The 20,128-nt window shown below is 43.1% G+C and overlaps 1 protein-coding gene across 1 annotated transcript in view; it reads right to left on the bottom strand.

Annotated features, from left to right (window-relative positions):
- The window catches only part of XPOT (exportin for tRNA), a 121,379-nt gene that overhangs the window by 60,841 nt on the left and 40,410 nt on the right, over nt 1–20,128 (bottom strand). Inside the window, exons 4-6 of the mRNA XM_069764695.1 lie at nt 15,006–15,062; nt 1,603–1,672; nt 522–740 (exon numbers count right to left, since the gene is read on the bottom strand). Of these exons, the coding sequence (XP_069620796.1) occupies nt 522–740; nt 1,603–1,672; nt 15,006–15,062 (346 nt within the window). The remainder of the gene's footprint in view (nt 1–521; nt 741–1,602; nt 1,673–15,005; nt 15,063–20,128) is intronic.

Raw genomic sequence — 20,128 nt, 5'->3', positions numbered from 1 at the left:
TTCCAATGCAAAACAATGACGAGCTGAAAGCTAGGTACAATAACCTCACCATTGCTTGAGTTTTAGAATCGTCATGTGAACAATGAGGATTTTCCCACTGTGAGGAGACATGCATTGAAATACGCATCCGTGTTCGGAACAACTTATTGCTGTGAGCAGTTCTTCTCAAAACTTTCCATCGCAAAGTGTCAACTTCGCTCAAGACTAACTGATGCAAACTTAGAAAACCAGTTGCAAGTAGCAATATCATCAATACCTCCCAACATCGCATGCCTCACCAAAGAGCAATCATTCCGGCCATCATATTAGGTGGGAGTTATTTAAATGTCTGAATAAATATAGGTACTGGCTAATTAAGTTAATAACTTTATATAGCCACCGAACGCTATTATAAAATTCAAAATGGCCCCACCCCTGCTCTAAAGTGATCTTATTTTACAAATAAAATTCAAAAATCAATTCCACTCATTTCAGTTTTACAGCTACTCCATCCTTCACAGGACACGTGTCACGTTCCTTACCTCTGGGGTATGAATTATATCCCGATCAACTACCTCTGCATCGATGGCCATTAGAATTCTAAGGTACAAGTCAACTCCTCGGGGGTTGAGACCAACAACAGACAAAATATCAAAGAAGAACTTGGGCCATTTTGTGAGAAACTCTGTAACAAAGACTAGAGCAAAAACCTGTGCAGCTTTGTTACGGATAAAGGTTTTCTCTGGTTGGGCATTTAGCATCTAAAGACAAAAGGCAGAAATGGAAAGAATTATTACAGAATAGGGTACATGGGAGTGAATGCAGCAGATGTACTAATACTACAAGCTTCACAAAGCAACATACAAGCATGTCACTGTATATACTTGCCAACAGTAGTCTGGCCCTAATCTTGGCTTGCATTAAAGGGGCATTACGATCTCCATGATCCTATCCCAATATGCAGTAGGCGTAATAAATAATATTAGCAAACACCTAAAATTAGAAATGTAGTATAGTTCTTCTGATATGCCATGTGTAGGCATTGAAGGGCCTTAGGTATCCATGGTTACAACCGCTGATCTAGTGACAGATAGATGATAGTGGATGTAACTATGGATACCCAAGGTCCTGCAATGCCTACACATGGCGGATCAGAAGAACTATACTACAATTCTAATTGGAGGTATTAGAGATTACTACTATTATTACACCTACTACATATTGGGATAGGATCTTGGAGATGGGAATAACCCTTTAAGCTTAAGGAGTTTTCCAGCCAACATGTTTAATGTATTTTCGCAGGACACTCCATGTTGATAGGTGGAGTCCCATCTCCACAATAGTTTTTGTAATTTTACTAGTGTGTAATGGACATGAAAATATACACACAAAGCAATATGCACCTGCATTTTCTCACTTCGTGGTCACTAACAAATACTGTATGGCAAGAACGAGGGCACATGTGTTTTTAGGCGTAAAAGCGGTGTACGACCTCCGAAACCCCTGTCAGACTTTACAGCATAACCTGTAGGTTACCAGTTACTATGGAGTACAGGGCAGTACTCCATAGTAACTGCCCAAATAACATGTATACCTGCTTAAAAGTCTTATTTTAATACGTACCTGAGATTGAAGCCATGCAATTAGCGTTTCCCTTATAAGTTGTTGTTGGAGTCCAGTCAATTCCGCATACCTGAAAAATCATAAAAGTTCCTTATGATAATCCCATGCTAGAAGCATTTGGAACATCTAAGTCAATAGAAACAAATTGTAATGGTCAGTGGTGCACACACTACAAAAAGGGAAAGAAAAAAAAGAAAAAATAACTCATTGCATTTGTACCTTCTTTTTGTCTAGTTTTTGGTATACATATAGCATGGATTTAATTTGCACCTTGGGATTAAAATAAAGGCACAGATTTTTTTTTAAAGTGTGTTTGCTTGTATTTTTCTTTTTTGTGTTGATAATTGTGGGCGAGGTTGGGGAATTTCAGATGTTTTGTCAATTGCAACTTTTTCAAAAATCTCAATTTGTTTTGTACTATTGTACTCTGGCACCCTCAGATGAGATTCTCTGTAAAGCTGTACTTTTTATCACAAATGTTCCAACATTTTAGCACCTAATTTAAAGACAAAGATAAAGAGAATTTTTGATCTTACACAAAATCGATGTGTAATGTTTTGAGAAATATTTCTCAAAAATCAAAAGAATACTGGAAAACAAGGGGAAAAAAAGTGACAAAATGCACACAATGAATCAAACTTTAACTTTAGAGGAAAAAAAAAAAACAAAAAAAAAAAAAACAAGTCCTTGCTTCATTCCTTAGGGCAGTCCCACACGTCCAGATAATTCCGGTACTGATCCGTGTCCGTGCGTTTCTGTGGCACATCAGTGTGGCACACGTGCAACACACGTGTGCCCACTAGGTACCACACGCACCGTGCAGGAGACAGCGCTAAAGTTTAGCGCTGTCTCCTGCATCTGGTGCTGAAGCTGCCATTCATATCTTCTCTGCAGCAGCGTTTGCTGTAGAGAAGATATGAATATTCCCTTTTTTTTTTTTTTTTTTTTGTTTCTCGGGTTTAAAATAAAGATCCCTGTCCCCGACCCCCTCCCACCCCCTGTGCGCCCGCCCCTTCTACTGTATGAGTGGTCACGTGGGGCCGCTCATTTACAGTAATGAATATGCGGCTCCACCCCTATGGGAGGTGGAGCCGCATATTCATGAATGTAATCGGCGGCCCCACGTGACCGCTCATACAGTAGAAGGTGCAGCCAGGACAGGAAGCAGCGCCAGCCAGCGAGGGAGCCGGGTGAGTATTTTAAGAACAGCAGGTGCGCGCACAGGGGGTGGGGACATAGATCTTTATTTTAAACACGAGAAACAGAAAAAAAAAAAAGGAATATTCATATCTTCTCTACAGCAAACGCTGCTGCAGAGAAGATATCAATGGCGGCTTCAGCACCAGTGGGAGGGGACAGCGCTTACTGTAGCGCTGTCTCCTGCACGGCACACGGACAACGTCCGTGTGCGGTACGTGTTTTACACGGACCCATTGACTTTAATGGGTCCGTGTAATCTGTGCGCTCCCACGAACACTGACATGTCTCCGTGTTTGGCACACGGAGACACGGTTCGCAAAAAAACCAATGACATCTGCACAGATGCATTGATTTCAATGTGTCTACGTGTGTCAGTGGCTCCGGTACGTGAGGAAACTGTCACCTCACGTACCGGAGCCACTGACGTGTGAAACCGGCCTTAGTCACAGCACAATGGCAAGTCAACTGGTTCTACATTACTGTGGCAGCCAAGTGCTTGTTGCAGCGTTATCACTTTGGGCAAATGTACAGCAAGCTCTATTGTAGGGGTCCACCTGCAGGATGTCATAGATAAAGATACGCTCTGGTTTTTCAGAATTTTTGGTTAAAGGGAACCTGTCAGCAGGATTGTGCACAGTAACCTACAGTGTCAGGTTGGCGCTGTTATACTGATTACAATGATACCTGGGTGATAAAATCTATCTTGTGGTTGTTTTTTTGCCCAGTTTTTAGTTAATGATATGCTCATGCTCCGGGGCGGCCTGTGGGGGTGGGGGTGGGGGGGGGGGGGGTCTTTATGTGGTGCTCTGATTAGGTATTCATCTGTATGGCTTCTGACAGGTCACTGACCTTCCCCTCAGTTTACATAATGAATATTATTCTGCAGTGAGGCGAGGGTAGTGGCACCTGTGCTGCAGCCTCATCGCATCTCAATTGTGCACATAACTATTTTGCTTGATCTTCTCCTTATATTCATTAAAAAAAAAAAAAATCTGTTAGAAAATGGCACCAGCCGTGCCAGCTCAGCAGTCGGTGATCCGATAGCTGCTACTGCGCAGGCGGCGCAATCTTGCTAGAGGAAAAAAACAAAACATCCTACAAGATGGTTCTGTCGACGCAGTAGCAGCAATTGGATCACCGACTGCTGCTGCTTAGCAGGCACGGCTGGCACCATTTTCAAACAGATTTTTTTTTTAATGAATCTAAGGAGAAGATCAAGCAAAATAATTATGTGCACAATAGAGATGCGATCAGGCTGCAGCACAGGTGCCACTACCCTCTCCTCACTGCAGAAGGTTTTTTTTTTTTTCCAAGCTATATATAATATTTAACATGTAAACTAGGGGGCAGGCCACATTATGAATACCAAATCAGAGCACCACATGAAGACCCCCCACAGGCTGCCCCGGGGAAAGAGCATATCATTAACTCAAAACTGAGAATAAAGATTACACAACAACCACAAGACAGATTACATCACACAGGTATCATTGTATTCAGTATAACGGCGCCAACCTGACACTGTAGGTTACTGTGCACAATCCGGAAGACAGGTTCCCTTTAAAATAAATAAAATTTACAAAGCATTTTTTCCTTGGCATTATTCACAAGACTGTCAACACCGCAATCTCCATATGGAGTATTTTAGCAGGCCCAGTTTTTGGGGTTTTTTTTTAAACATTTTTATTGAATTTTTTGTCAACTAACAAATCAACATTTTCAAATAGTTATTATTATTATTAATTTATTTATATAGCACCATTAATTCCATGGTGCTGTACATTAGTTAACCACATTCAGTATGCAGACTGGGTAACAACATTGGTTTCGCTAATATGACAAATATCGGATTAAAGAGCCACAAATATCAAGAATTTTTTTATTAACTTAGGCTGGTTTCACATTTGCGGATGTCTGCTTTGCTGAGGGCTGCATAGTTCCATCGTTAATCCAAGCCCACTGCCACACCTTCCTTCAGCTCAGCCTACATCAGCATGCGTCCTGCGTACCCTACCTTTAATATTGGGTACCAGGGCCGGCGTCAGCACCCGGCGCACCTGGGCAAATGCCGGGGCCCTGGGGAGAGAGGGGGGCCCACTCACACTGTCATAGATACAGCTGGGAGAGCAGAGCAGGAGAACATGCTCTCTCCGCCCACAAAGTCACTGCTGGCTGCGTTCTCTTAACCCCTATGTGCCAGCTCTGACACAAGCATCTTCTCACTCAGTCAGTGCAGCCAGGCAGGCACACATAGGGGTTAAGAGAAGGCAGCCAGTGTGACATTACACAACCTACAAATTTTTTCCAAAATATATTGCTCCTAAAGACAACAGAAAAGCATATCAACCTACAACGGATGTATATAGTCCTAGTTCTCTATTTATTCAAGAAAATATATATTGAGGACTATATAACATAATAGAAGCCAGTAACCAAAGTTTATAAATATAACAAACTTTAAGTATCATAAATACAATCATCATAACAGTAATATATTCGTGAGGTTTTACCAAAAACAGACAAAAAAAAAACAGAAGACAAAAGGTTTTGCCAGGCAGCACAACGCAGGGTGAGAAAACCACACCACCTAAAATCCCTATATATGTGTTAACGGCCCCAGTCTGAGATGCCATGTGTAATGGACTACCATAGCAGTTAGATCAAAATTGGGCTCAAGACAAAAAGAAAGCGATCCACACTAAAGTGAGATATAGGTAAAGTACCATATGTTATTTATCAAATTGAGCCTATGATAAAGCGGGTATTAGTATATAAGTTTATAGTACCTGTGGCCATGGTCAGTCCGAGGGGGGTAGGTAGAACCTGCTGCCGTGCTGCCAGGCGCCTCGACGCGCGTTTCGCCCGATGAGCTTCGTCAGGAGGCGTGTCTAGTGCGGCAGGAGAAGTTCCCTTTATGGAGCGTATAAATGGATTATATGTGCAGCAGGTGTGTGGTGTACCGTGGGTGTAGTGGTGCCGATGATGTCATCAAAGCGGGCGTTTGAACCGGGACATATATCCAGCAGAAAATGCAGCGCTCTATCTATGTTTAATGGTACAAAAAGGACCTTTCATATTTAAACCAATGGTGTTAGTTATAGACAGTCATGTGATGCTGTCACATGGGTAACAAGAACTTTGGTATTGCATAAAAGGACCTTGCATTTTAGCCCAATGAAAAGGGCTTCTATGTGGTCACATGGGGCCCATGATATAGAGCTCCATAGAGTTTTAACAATACACCAATCGGCGCGCTGTCATGTGATGCCGCGCTCACACAGGATCGACGCCGACGCCCCGCAAGCCACCAGTGGGAGGAGCAGCGTCATCCCCATGGTGACCACAGTAACCGGACGCCGTGAAGAGCATGGGACCACGGCAGCGCACATTAACAGCGCGTCTGGGTGAAAGGCATGAAGAGATCATAAAAGTAAATATAAGTATACATGTTTTTCACATAATGTACGTACATCAGATTGAACCTTATACAACCAAAATATCATATCATAAGCATGGATAACAAGGATAAAAATAAATCTATGTGACCAGAAAAAAAAAAAATCGCTGTCCTCAAATTCATTTGTTTAGAAGGACCTTACATTTTAACCCGATGAAAGGGCTTTTGTATGGTAACATGAGGCCCGTGATATAAAGCTCCATAAAGTTTTCACAATATACCAATCGGCGCGCTGTCATGTGATGCCGTGCTCACACAGGATCGGCGTCGACGTCCCGCACCGCAAGCCACCAGTGGGAGGACTAACGTCATCCCCATGGTGACCACAGCAGCCGGACGCCGCGACGAGCATGGGACCATGGCAGCGCACATTAAGGGTATGTGCACACGTCAGGTTTTTTTCCTGACAAAATCCGGAGAATTCTGCCAGAAAATCGCGTTTTTTTCCGCGCGGATTTCTCGCGTTTTTTGCGGATTTTTTGCGTTTTTTTTTTTCCTGAATGCATGAAATCCGCAAAAAATCCGCAAAAAGAATGAGCATGGCCATTCTTTTTGCGGATTGCGTTTTTTTTGCGGAAAAAAACGCATACATCTGCACAAAAAATGCGGAATGCATTCTAAATGATAGGATGCATAATTTGAGCGTTTTTTTATGCGGATTTATAGCGTTTTTATAGCGAAAATCCGCAAAAAAAAACGCGAAAAATCCGGACGTGTGCACATACCCTAACAGCGCGTCTGGGTAGAAAGGCATGGAAAGATCATGAGGGTAAATAATATAATATAGGTATACATGTTTTTTATATAATGTAAGTACATCAAATCGAGCTTTATACAATCGGAATATCATACCATAAGCATGGATAACAAAAATAGAAATAAATCTATATGACCAAAAAGGAACGTGCTGTCCTCATGTTGGATTAGATATAGTCCAAAAAACATTAGAGTCCGATGCATCTCTGTTAATAATGATATCCCAAGTCTTTAAATATGTTATTTCCAACAGAGGGATCTGAAGGTACACGGCAAATATATTACTGTTATGATGATTGTATTTATGATACTTAAATAAAGTTTGTTATATTTATAAACTTTGGTTACTGGCTTCTATTATGTTATATAGTCCTCAATATATATTTTCTTGAATAAATAGAGAACTAGGACTATATACATCCTTTGTAGGTTGATATGCTTTTCTGTTGTCTTTAGGAGCAATATATTTATTTTGGAAGAAATTTGTAGGTTGTGCTGTTTACATTATCTGTTTTTCGCAGATCCTTCCACTTGTTTTATGGATTATAAAAAACGTGATAGAGCCTGGGTCTCAAAACTCGGGACGGTATTCGGTGAGAAATCCATAGCAGACACTGAAGCAGTTGATTTAAAAGACTTGAAGCTTAAGATCAAAGAGACTTTAAAAAGGAGGGCAAAGGTGTGGTGGAACAAGGCTGTATTGGAAAACTATCTTCAAAAAAAATATAATACCTAGAGGCCTTACAATTCAATTATTTCCCACTCTTAATTCAGAGGACATTGGTTTTACCTCCAAATGGGAGGAAACTCTTTCCAAATGCTCCCGAACACTTTTGGAGCTATTAATAGGCAATGATAAAAAAAAAAACTCTAGAGCATCTGGAAAAAGAGATTGAACTGACACGTGAAAAACTAAATAGTAAATTAAGCACTGATGACCTAAAAAACTTTGATACAGTGTTGGAACAAGATCTAGATAAATGGGAAGTTGAATATCAACAGAATAAAATAAAGAAATTTCAAAGAGATCTGGGAGACTATCAGTTGAATAAGGTCTACCGTTGGAAATCTAAAACTACGAAGCAGAGAAATCGTTCAGCATCTATATCGAGCGTTTCAACCACCTCAGAAGGAGAATGTGGAGAACGTTTTTTAGACAAACGCTTGAGACTAGGAGAAGAGGATTCCCATGGAAATCCAACCTCAGGTCTCCATTCAATGACCCCGATAGTCAAGAGACCAAATCGTCCCTACAATTTCAGGGACAAGTCACAGTACCCGAAAAAGAGACACTAAAGTTAATTAACCTCTCTAATCATGTTCTGACTAGGGCACAGCATGGGGTTCTTTCAAAAGGGTTATCCTTTGCTCCCGTTAATAAGTTTGATTACTTTACGGAGGTAAAGGATCTCGAATTATTTGCACGTAAGCTAATCCTAAAAAAATATTTCAGTTTAGATACCTCTGCTATGACCACTGATACTGAAATACAAGCACTTTATGACCTACATGCTCTAGCTAGAGAACATGATGCGGGGGAATCATCTGATAGTCTCCCAGTACCTACACACCTTTTTCGTACCTCCAAATCTTTCCCACCTCTATCTGTCCCCAAGTGGAGATCTTTGTCAAGGTAGTCAAGAGCGAATTTGAACGTATTCAGGCACATATTGACAAGGATAACCTAACAAGGGCTCAAAGAAAAGCCATAAAAGAACTCTCATCTCTCAGGGACATGGTGATCAAAAGGGCGGATAAAGGCGGCAATATAGTCCTATGGCCAGCCACCGCCTATGAAAAGGAAGCCTTTAAAACAGCTCAATTCTCCTAATTGTTATAAACGCCTCAGTTCAAACCCCATACACATTTTTAAAAAAGAACTAGATGATATTTTGGAGGATGGGGTGGAGAAGGGTATTATAACTAATAAACTTAAGGAATCTCTAATGCAAGAATGCCCTGTAACACCTACTTTCTACCTCCTCCCTAAAATTCACAAAGACCCCCAAAACCCACCTGGGAGACCTATAGTTTCCGGGATTGGGGGTCTTTGTGAACCTATATGTAAATACATAGATTATTATCTACAAGGATGTGTTGAGACTTCACCATCATACACGAGAGACACAACTGATATTTTGAAAAAATTGGAGGGGGTACACCTGGAGGAGGACATGATATTGGTAACTTGCGATGTGGAGTCCCTATACACTTCTATAGGCCACGACCACGGGATGAGGGCTACAGCTTTTTTTCTGACCATGACCAATCTAGATAAAGATCTGATTGATTTTGTTTTATCATTATTGTATTTGTACTTACACATAACTTTTTCGTATTCAAGGACCACCCCTTCCTACAGCTCCAGGGAACTGCAATGGGGGCTACGTGTGCGCCCTCATATGCAAATCTTTTCCTGGGGCTGTGGGAGAGGAAGGTGGTCCTTGATACTCCTGGTCATGAAAACCTCATCTCGTGGTCGCGCTTTATAGATGATATATTTTTCATCTGGCAGGGCTCCACATCGCACCTGAATGACTTCCTCCAGTTTCTCAATACGAATGATCGAAATATTAAACTTACATGGAAATCTAGTATGACCAAAATGGAATTTCTTGACATTATGATTTTGAAAAGAACAGATGGCATTATAACAACTGATGTTTTTCGCAAAAGTACAACGACGAATGCATTACTACATGCCGAGTCGTCTCACTTACCACAATTGATCAAATCTATTCCAGTCGGTCAATTCTTAAGAGTACGACGTATATGTTCGGACGATTCAATTTTTCAAAAACAAGCTGACAACCTTACTAATAGATTTAGAGAACGAGGCTACAGAAAAAGGGATATAAAGAAAGACTACCTTAGAGCAGCCAATACGAACAGACAATCCCTTCTAACATATAGGTCAGATCGTCAACAACAACTTAACAATACCAACTGTGAGATGACACCTCGTTTCATCTCTACCTTTAATTCTAACTGGCAACAAATGAAAGAAATCATGTCAAGAAATTGGTCTATTCTCCTTACGGATAAGGACCTGAAATACCATCTTACTCAGACACCCTCTATCACGTGGAGACGTTCTCGTAATCTGGGGGACATCTTAACCAGGAGTCACTATGTCCCTTCAAGAGAAACAATACCTATTTGGGAGCAAGGGCCCACCTTGGGGCTCATATGCCTGTGGGACATGTTCCATCTGTAAATACATCCCCAAAACTAACTCTTTTTCAAATGCTAAAGGGGACAAATCCTTTAAGATTGTACATCACATCTCATGTAATACAGAAGGCGTTATATATCATCTTACATGTCCTTGCAACTTAATTTATATAGGCATGACCACCAGAGCTCTGAAGGTTCGCATACAGGAGCACATACGGGATATTAAAAATGCTAAAAAAGCAAACAGTGAATATGAGAACCTTAAAAATGTCCCTAGACATTTTTCTGAAAATCATAACTGTAACCCTAAGGGCCTGAAAGTCTGTGGCATTGACAGAGTCTATATGGGCAATAGGGGGGGTGACGTTAAACGTAAGCTCCTACAATTGGAAACAAAATGGATGGTTAATTTAAATACTGTCACTCCCTATGGTCTTAATGAGTTCATTAGCTTCAAGTCTTTTTTGTAATATGAACATCATATGGCGCCATTTTAGTAGTTCTCTTTTAAATCACATATTTTTTGTTGTTTTTAACTTTATGTTCTTTTATCTAGTTTTCAGATTTTCATCTATATGTCTTATATTCACTTAAAATAACTTCCTCCATTCAAGTATATCTCTTCATCTTGGAATGATGGACAGAACTATTCTATGCTCTGGAGAGCTACAGGATGTTGGGCATTGCCGTGTACCTTCAGATCCCTCTGTTGGAAATAACATATTTAAAGACTTGGGATATCATTATTAACAGAGATGCATCGGACTCTAATGTTTTTTGGACTATATCTAATCCAACATGAGGACAGCGCGTTCCTTTTTGGTCATATAGATTTATTTCTATTTTTGTTATCCATGCTTATGGTATGATATTCCGATTGTATAAAGCTCGATTTGATGTACTTACATTATATAAAAAAACATGTATACCTATATTATATTATTTACCCTCATGATCTTTCCATGCCTTTCTACCCAGACGCGCTGTTAATGTGCGCTGCCGTGGTCCCATGCTCGTCGCGGCGTCCGGCTGCTGTGGTCACCATGGGGATGACGTTAGTCCTCCCACTGGTGGCTTGCGGTGCGGGACGTCGACGCCGATCCTGTGTGAGCACGGCATCACATCACAGCGCGCCGATTGGTATATTGTTAAAACTCTATGGAGCTCTATATCATGGGCCCCATGTGACCACATAGAAGCCTTTTCATTGGGCTAAAATGCAAGGTCCTTTTATGCAATACCAAAGTTCTTGTTACCCATGTGACAGCATCACATGACTGTCTATAACTAACACCATTGGTTTAAATATGAAAGGTCCTTTTTGTACCATTAAACATAGATAGAGCGCTGCATTTTCTGCTGGATATATGTCCCGGTTCAAACGCCCGCTTTGATGACATCATCGGCACCACTACACCCCCACGGTACACCACACACCTGCTGCACATATAATCCATTTATACGCTCCATAAAGGGAACTTCTCCTGCCGCACTAGCCACGCCTCCTGACGAAGCTCATCGGGCGAAACGCGCGTCGAGGCGCCTGGCAGCACGGCAGCAGGTTCTACCTACCCCCCTCGGACTGACCATGGCCACAGGTACTATAAACTTATATACTAATACCCGCTTTATCATAGGCTCAATTTGATAAATAACATATGGTACTTTACCTATATCTCACTTTAGTGTGGATCGCTTTCTTTTTGTCTTGAGCCCAATTTTGATCTAACTGCTATGGTAGTCCATTACACATGGCATCTCAGACTGGGGCCGTTAACACATATATAGGGATTTTAGGTGGTGTGGTTTTCTCACCCTGCGTTGTGCTGCCTGGCAAAACCTTTTGTCTTCTGTTTTTTTTTGTCTGTTTTTGGTAAAACCTCACGAATATATTACTGTTATGATGATTGTATTTATGATACTTAAATAAAGTTTGTTATATTTATAAACTTTGGTTACTGGCTTCTATTATGTTATATAGTCCTCAATATATATTTTCTTGAATAAATAGAGAACTAGGACTATATACATCCGTTGTAGGTTGATAAGCCAGTGTGACATTGTTTGTGGGCGGAGAGAGCACATTTGCTGGCTGCAGTGCTGAAGTTTATCAGGCAGATTCCGGAGCTCCTACCAGTGACTGAGTGCAAAGGTATCCAGCAGAGCAGTGGTTGCAGATGGACTTGTGGCTCAGTCTGCTGCTGTCTGTCCACTGCCTAAAAATGTGGGTGATGTCTGGAGGAGCAGCTGGTGGGGTGCAGCCTGCAACCTGCAGCCACCCTGCTCTCCCAGAATACATGCATGCTGCACCAAACCTGCACCAGTGGGGTAGGAAGAAGCTTAACCCTTTCCCATCTGTATGAAGGTTATTGCTAAACCTTAAAGATAACAATCCGACCCGCATAAATGGGGTTAACCAGATGCCAGGAGGAAGGGGAGCTGCTGCCGTGGATAAAACTGAGCTGTGGGCTGTACGTTGGGGCCCCGTGGCCCCAGACTGGAGGGACTCTGCCCAGTGCTGGCATGTGGGTGATTTCTGCTCCGGAGTCTCAGCTTCTCTCCTCCACATCACACTGTGTAGTCACAGCAACATTGGTTGTGTCTGTCCAGGTCCCAGCAACTGCCACTGCTCCCACCACGGACATGGCATCACTTAACCCTTCCCCTGCAGCCACCAGCAACAAATCCACATTATTCGTTGATTAAATCAGGTTCCAACCCAATAGAGGAGCAGACATTTCCTGCTGCCATTAGGATCCGGGACGGGGTGACATTGGCTGCCCTGCTACTCTGTAGTGGGGGGGTGACAAGTGTAAATGGGGTAACAATGAAGGAGAAATGCACAGGATAATAGTGAGCGCGACAGAGGGCAGTGTATGGTATGGAGCAGTCAGGGGGTGGGCTGCAGGATCCCCCCATACTGTACATGACTACTCAGGACAGGGAGGTGTTTAATAATAATAATAATCTTTATTTTTATATAGCGCTAACATATTCCGCAGCGCTTTACAGTTTGCACACATTATCATCGCTGTCCCCGCTGGGGCTCACAATCTAAATTCCCTATCAGTATGTCTTTGGAATGTGGGTGGAAACCGGAATACCCAGAGGAAACCCACGCAAACACGGAGAGAACATACAAACTCTTTGCAGATGTTGTCATGAGGTTCTAATGATGGGGCACTAATTGGGTCATTAGGGTTTGTGGAAAGGATTCAGCATCAGGTCCCTCATTAATGCCCGAGCCACCTGTTACTTTGTAGCACAGATCTGTTGGGGCCGCAACACCAAACAAAGTTGTTTATGTAGAAAAGTCTTTGTTTCATAGAAAAACTCAAAACAGAAAAGATTTTCTGATACAACAACGCCCTGCTCATGACACTGCACAACACCTCTCCCCCTGTATATATACACTGCACCTCTCCCCCTGTATATATACACTGCACAGCACCGCTCCCCCTGTATATGTACACTGCACAGCACCTCTCCCCCGTATATATACACTGCACAGCACCTCTCCCCCTGTATATATACACTGCACAGTACCTTTCCTCCTGTATATATACACTGCACAGCACCTTTCCTCCTGTATATATACACTGCACAGTACCACTCCTCCTGTCCTGTATATATACACTGCAGAATTTACAATAGCTGTCACTCATGTAAGAAGTGAAATCTGGCATTGTACTATACATTTCTCTGCCGTATCTGTGCATCATAAATCGGGGTATGTGTTAAAGGGGGGGGCCCACTGAGACTCTTTCGCCCGGGGCCCTCGAAAACCTGGAGCCGGCCCTGTTGGGTACGCAGGCCATGCGGATGTATGCAGATGCCTCCACATGCGTCTTTTTCACGCTGCGCCGAACGTAACAAGTTGCATTTTGTTGCGTTCAGCGCAGCGTGAAAAAGACATATGCGGAGGCATCTGCATGGCCCGCGTACCCAATATTAAAGGTAGGGTACGCAGGCGGAGCTGAAGGAAAAGGTGTGGCAGTGGGCGGGGCTTAACGGAGAAACTGCGCAGCCCTCGTCCGCAGAAGTGAAACTAGCCTTCTGTATGGAAAGGAAAATGTAAAATTAAAATAACATGACAACACATAAAAAAGCTATCACAGAAAAGGTGTTAGGAAATTTCCCATCAAAGCATTAGATCTATTCCCTTTAGTGATTAATATTTGCAAAGCTGGCCTAGGTTTTTTTTTTTTTTTTTTTAAAGGTCCACGCAGTATTGAGGAAAGGTTCTACCACATTTCTTAATTCCTCAAAAGTAGTAAACTTTATAGCTGCTTCCAGTTTGGAAGAAATTTGCCTGCTTGTGACTCTTTGTTGATAGCCACATATCGCCACATAACTGAAACACTAAGTTATTAAATCCTGTAAAGAGGGGATGATTGGTTCTAACCAATATGTATTAAGTAGTTTTTTGTTAAGATTATGTAAAAGATCCAGTAATGTAACAGAGTTAACTGTGGAGATAAATAGCCATCATAACACCAAGGGAATTCAAGGCATCTGAAACCCCTTTCCAGAAGGATTAGGTCAGATTTGGGGAGATGGCATTTAGAGTATGGGTTAGTCTTTCAGAGAAGGTCCTGCATAGCCCTGTGCATGATCCATCTTAAATGGTGTTCATTATGTTTTTCTTGGAAAAGACCACACCCAATCTAATTTAGGAGAAAGATATTAACCATGCAAATGCTTCCTCTAAAAGGCTTAATTTTAAACAAAAACTGCAATCGTGACCTATGAATTTTATGGTTGCACTTTAAAAAACACACCACAGTAGACAGACATTGAATCAGGTACATACTTGAATTTGAGTTGGTGTTCTAGAACTTGAAAACAGAAGAATTTGACGTGATCATCACTGAAACAAAAACAGATTGTTATTTATCAAGTGATCAGAAAAATCAAGATCAACCCCATATTCTTTTTATTTCAGAACTGGCTTACAATGTTACAAAATAACAAGCCCCTATTGGACAAACCATCAGTAGCTTTGGTTTTCGGCACCATCTACCGTATATTTTGGATTATAAGATGCACATCACCCCCTTCAAATTTGGAGGGAAAATGGGTGTGCGTCTTAAAATGCGAATATACTTTACCGGCTGTGGTGGAGACCAAGGGTCGCTGCTGGAGAAGGCCAGAGTCTAGCGTTGCTGCAGGCCACAGGCTGGGATGAGGGAGTGATCGGATGTGCGGCGCGCTGCTGCGGGTGTTCGGTGCTATGGGGGCTCTACAGACATTTTGTGAAAGCCCAGAGCCCCCGCACTTACATGGTTTACTATGCGGTGGACTCCGGGAAAATGGCTGCTGGGGGCGGCGCATGCGCAGATGAAGATCTTGGCACCAAGGTTTCAGGAGACGAGATCTCAGCTCTGAGATCTCATCACCCGAGATCTTGGTGCAGAGATTGAGTCGTCGGAGGTTTGGCTTACCGACTCCAAAGCCATGCCCAAAACCCAATATTGACATTTCTTTGTGCGTCTACCATAACTTGCCTGGTGATTGTACGCTATTCACTCCCTACACCCAATCACTCGCTCATGTCACCTACGCCTCAAAAACATCGCTAGAATTTTCTTACCTTAGACTCCGCATAAAACTCTTACTATTCCTCGTGGGAAATGGGAAGAGAGTGGCCAAGTGCCAGAATAGGCGCATCGTCCAGATGTGCCGTGTCTGGGGCAGATGTTTTTAGCCAGTGGGGGGGGGGGGAGGCAATAACCATGGACCCTCTCCAGGCTATTAATATCTGCCCTCAGTCACTGGCTTTACCATTCTGGCGGAGAAAATTGCGCGGGAGACCACGCCAATTTTTTCCGCAATTTAATAGCTAGAGCGCCCAAATTTAGCACATACACACTAACAGTAGTGTGGAATATGCAAAAAAAAAAAAAAAAAAAAAAGGGATATGAGATGGTTTACTGTATGTAAACCATGTCTCATATCATGTAGGGTTTGGAAAGGAGATGGGAAAAGCCGGCAATTGAATTACCGGCTGTTAAGCTATCTAGAAATATTAATTTCGTTATACCAAGAAACAGAAAGATGATCGGCACAGAGCTTCACTATAGCGCAATTGGAGATTCGCTTAAACGATCTGTTTCAGAAGGACAGATGAGGTCTCCCTTGCTGTGAGCTGCGGGTGGTGCTATGCAATCGTCAGAGTTTTGTACAAGACCATATAATGAGAAGAAAAATGATGCAGCACTCACCCTTGCGCTTCTTCCAAGTGTGCTCTTTATTCAGCAAAACATACTATGCATAGTATGAACCGGCATACGCAGTGATCTGTGAGGGAGCGGGAGTGAGGAGAGACCGGACTCTCCTCACTCCCTCACAGATCACTGCGTATGCCGGTTCATACTATGCATAGTATGTTTTGCTGAATAAAGAGCACACTTGGAAGAAGCGCAAGGGTGAGTGCTGCATCATTTTTCTTCTCATTATATGGTCTAGAAATATTAATATATATACATATATGTGAGTATACACACCGTATTTTCCGGCGTATAAGACGACTGGGCGTATAAGACGACCCCCAACTTTTCAAGTTAAAATATAAAATCTTCTCAAAAGTCGGGGGTTGTCTTATATGCCGGGTGTCTTATATGGTGGGTGCGGCGCAATCTGCGGTCGAAGTATATAGTGGGGGGAGTGGTCCCGATGACGAGGTGAGGGAGCGCCTCACCAGGAAGGTGTAAGTGAAGCAAACTGTCAGCGTCTGGGATGCCAGGGTTGTGCCTAGAAAAACACTCCTCTTTCACTCATCTGGCTCACCCTTGTATCCTATTATCTCCTTCTCTGCCTCTGCTTCACTTACCTTCCCAGTGAGGTGCCCCCTTTCCTTGTCATTGGGGGTCGCTCCCCCCACAATATGCGGCGACTGCAGATTACTCCGCACCTGCCCTATAAGACGACACCTGGCGTATAAGACGATACCCGACTCTTGAGAAGATTTTCAAGGGTTAAAAAGTAGTCTTATATGCCAGAAAATACAGTATACCCCTATACTACGAGTAGACATTTATTTTAGCTATTCTATTCTAACCTGTCAGTGTGATTTTACTGTACATCGCACTGAATTGCCGACTTTTCGCTAGAACACCACTACGTATTTGTCGCAAGTCACACTGCTGGTCAATGTGTAATCTGTATTTTTCTGGCCCCCATAGACTTTCATTGGCGTATTTTTTGCGCAATACCGTGACAAACGCAGCATGCTGCGTTTTTCTACGGCCGTAGAACACTGTATAATACGGATCGGTAAAATACGGCAGATAGGAGCTGGGGCATAGAGAAGCATTGTACCGTATGCAATCCGTATTTTCAGCACCTCTCTTACGTCCGTAAAACACGTTAGTGTGAGGCCGGCCTTAATGTATCATTTGCAATAGGTTACAAAATCTGCACAGATTCTCCTTTCATAATTATTTTCCAGCAGTCAATAGATACAAAGCAGCTTTGAATGTCCTACAAAAGTAGTGCGAGTCTGCTGGTGGGTTGGGGGAATGAGGTGGGGGACGGCATCAATGGCTCAGTCAGTAACCGCACTTGTGCCATTGCTTCATGAAGAACTGCATTGTCACACGTACCACCGCTCTGTAGAAGACATTACACAGAACTACTGTACATGACAACTTTTACTGGAAAAAAAAAAAAAATTAAAAATCTCAACAAAACCGAAAACTTCATAACATATGTGGCAATTTATACATTTTACTGCCAGGTTTTCGAGAGGAAATGGCTTCCGACCTATTTACCTTCAACATGTATTCCCAAACCAGAAACTGGAGGCAACGCTATATGCCATCACTTTCAGACTGGATAGAGTCCAACTGCAAACACTGGGAAAGCCCTCCGTACCTTTACTTCTTATGCACAGCCACAGGCCTGCAATCTTGGTGGATAGCTGTGGTAATGGTTTAGCTACTGGCAAGGTAATCTTCACCCTTTTATTCCGCCACTATAAGCCTTAATGGGAACCTGTCACCCCCAAAATCGAAGGTGAGCTAAGCCTACCGGCATAAGGGGCTTAGCTACAGCATTCTGTAATGCTGTAGATAAGCCCCCGATGTATCTTGAAAGAGGAGAAAAAGAGGTTAGATTATACTCACCCAGGGGCGGTCCCGCTGCGGTCCGCTCCGATGGGCGTCGCAGTCGGGTCCAGCGCCTCCCACCTTCTTAGGAGGACGTCCTCTTGTCTTCACGCTGCGGCTCCAGCGTACTTTGTCTGCCCTGTTGAGGGCAGAGCAAAGTACTACAGTATGCAGACGCCGGGAAAGGTCAGAGAGGCCCGGTGCCTGTGCACTGCAGTACTTTGCTCTGCCCTCAACAGGGCAGACAAAGTAAGCCTGCGCCGGAGCCGCAGCGTGAAGACAAGAAGAGGACGTCATCTGCTAAAGATGGGAGGTCCCAGACTGGGACCGCCCCTGGCTGAGTATAATCTAACCTCTTTTTCTCATCTTTCAGGATACATCGGGGGCTTATCTTTGCAGAAATGACAGCATTGCAGACCTTTGGCATTCTATCAGTTAAAGGGAATCTGTCACTTTTTCGTATACAAGCTGTGACCACCGCAATTAGGGTTATCTACAGCATTCTGTAATGCTGTAGATAAGCCCCCCCATGTAACCTGAAAGATAATAAAAACAAGTTAAATTATACTCACATGGGTGAGGCGGTGCGATCCGATAGGCGTCCTCTTCCTTGCATCCTGTCACGGCTCCTGCGCAGGCGTAGTTCTCTGTCCTGTTGAGGGCAGAGCAAAGTACTGCGGTGCGCAGGCGCCGGGAAAGGTCAGAGAGGCCAGGTCAGATAAAGTACGCCTGCGGAGGAGCTGCGTCAGGAAGCAAGGAAGAGGACATCATAGCATGAAGATGGGAGGCGTCGGCGAGGAGCCCCTGGGTGAGTATGATCTAACTTGTTTGTCTTTTCTTTCAGGTTACATCGGGGGAGGGGGGGGGAGGGTTGGTGCTTATCTACAGTTACAGAATGCTGTAGATAAACCCCTAATGGCGGTGGCCGCAGCTTATATACAGAGAAGTAGGTGACAGATTCTCTTTTATTTGCTGAGGTAATCTGGAGAAATTTCACCCCATGCTTCCGGAAGCCCCTCCCCACAAGTTGGTTTGGCTTGATGGGCACTTTTTGCGTACTATACGGTCAAGCTGCTCCCACAACAGCTCAATGGGGTTGAGATATGGTGACTGCGCTGGCCACTCCATTACAGATAGAATACCAGCTGCCAGCTTCTTCCCTAAATAGTTCTTGCATAATTTGGAGGTGTGCTTTGGGTCATTGTCCTGTTGTAGGATGAAATTGGCTCCAATCAAGCGCTGTCCACAGGGTATGGCACAGTGTTGCAAAATGGAGTGATAGCCTTCCTTATTCAAAATCCCTTTTACCTTGTACAAGTCTCCCACTTTACCAGCACCAAACAACCCCAGACCATCACATTACCTCCACCATGCTTGACAGATGGCATCAGGCACTCTTCCAGCATCTTTCCAGTTCTGCGTCTCACAAATGTTCTTCTGTGTGATCCAAACACCTCAAACTGTGCTTTTCTTTTAAAAATAAGGACATTTCTAAGTGACCCTAAACTTGTGCGTGCGTGCGTGTGTTTTTGTGTATAATCTAATATATAGCACCTTACATCTCATTTCGCCCAGTCACATTTCTCATCTCCCCCCCCCTCACACCTGTCATTTTCCCCTCAGTATATACCTGTGTGTCATCTCCCCCTGTATACAGTATATACCTGTGTGTCATCTACCCCTGTACACAGTATACACCTGTGTGTCATCTCCCCCTGTACACAGTATACACATGTCATCTCCCCCTGTATACAGACTAAAACCAAAGCAATACGACACGAACCAAAACCCAGAAAATATATGAGCATGGGAATATAAAAAATATGCC

This window comes from Ranitomeya imitator, chromosome 4 (assembly GCF_032444005.1).
Source record: "Ranitomeya imitator isolate aRanImi1 chromosome 4, aRanImi1.pri, whole genome shotgun sequence".
Classification (NCBI taxonomy): Eukaryota; Metazoa; Chordata; class Amphibia; order Anura; family Dendrobatidae; genus Ranitomeya; species Ranitomeya imitator.
The sequence above is the reverse complement of the archived record's forward strand: the minus strand, read 5'-3'. Positions and strand labels throughout refer to the sequence as shown.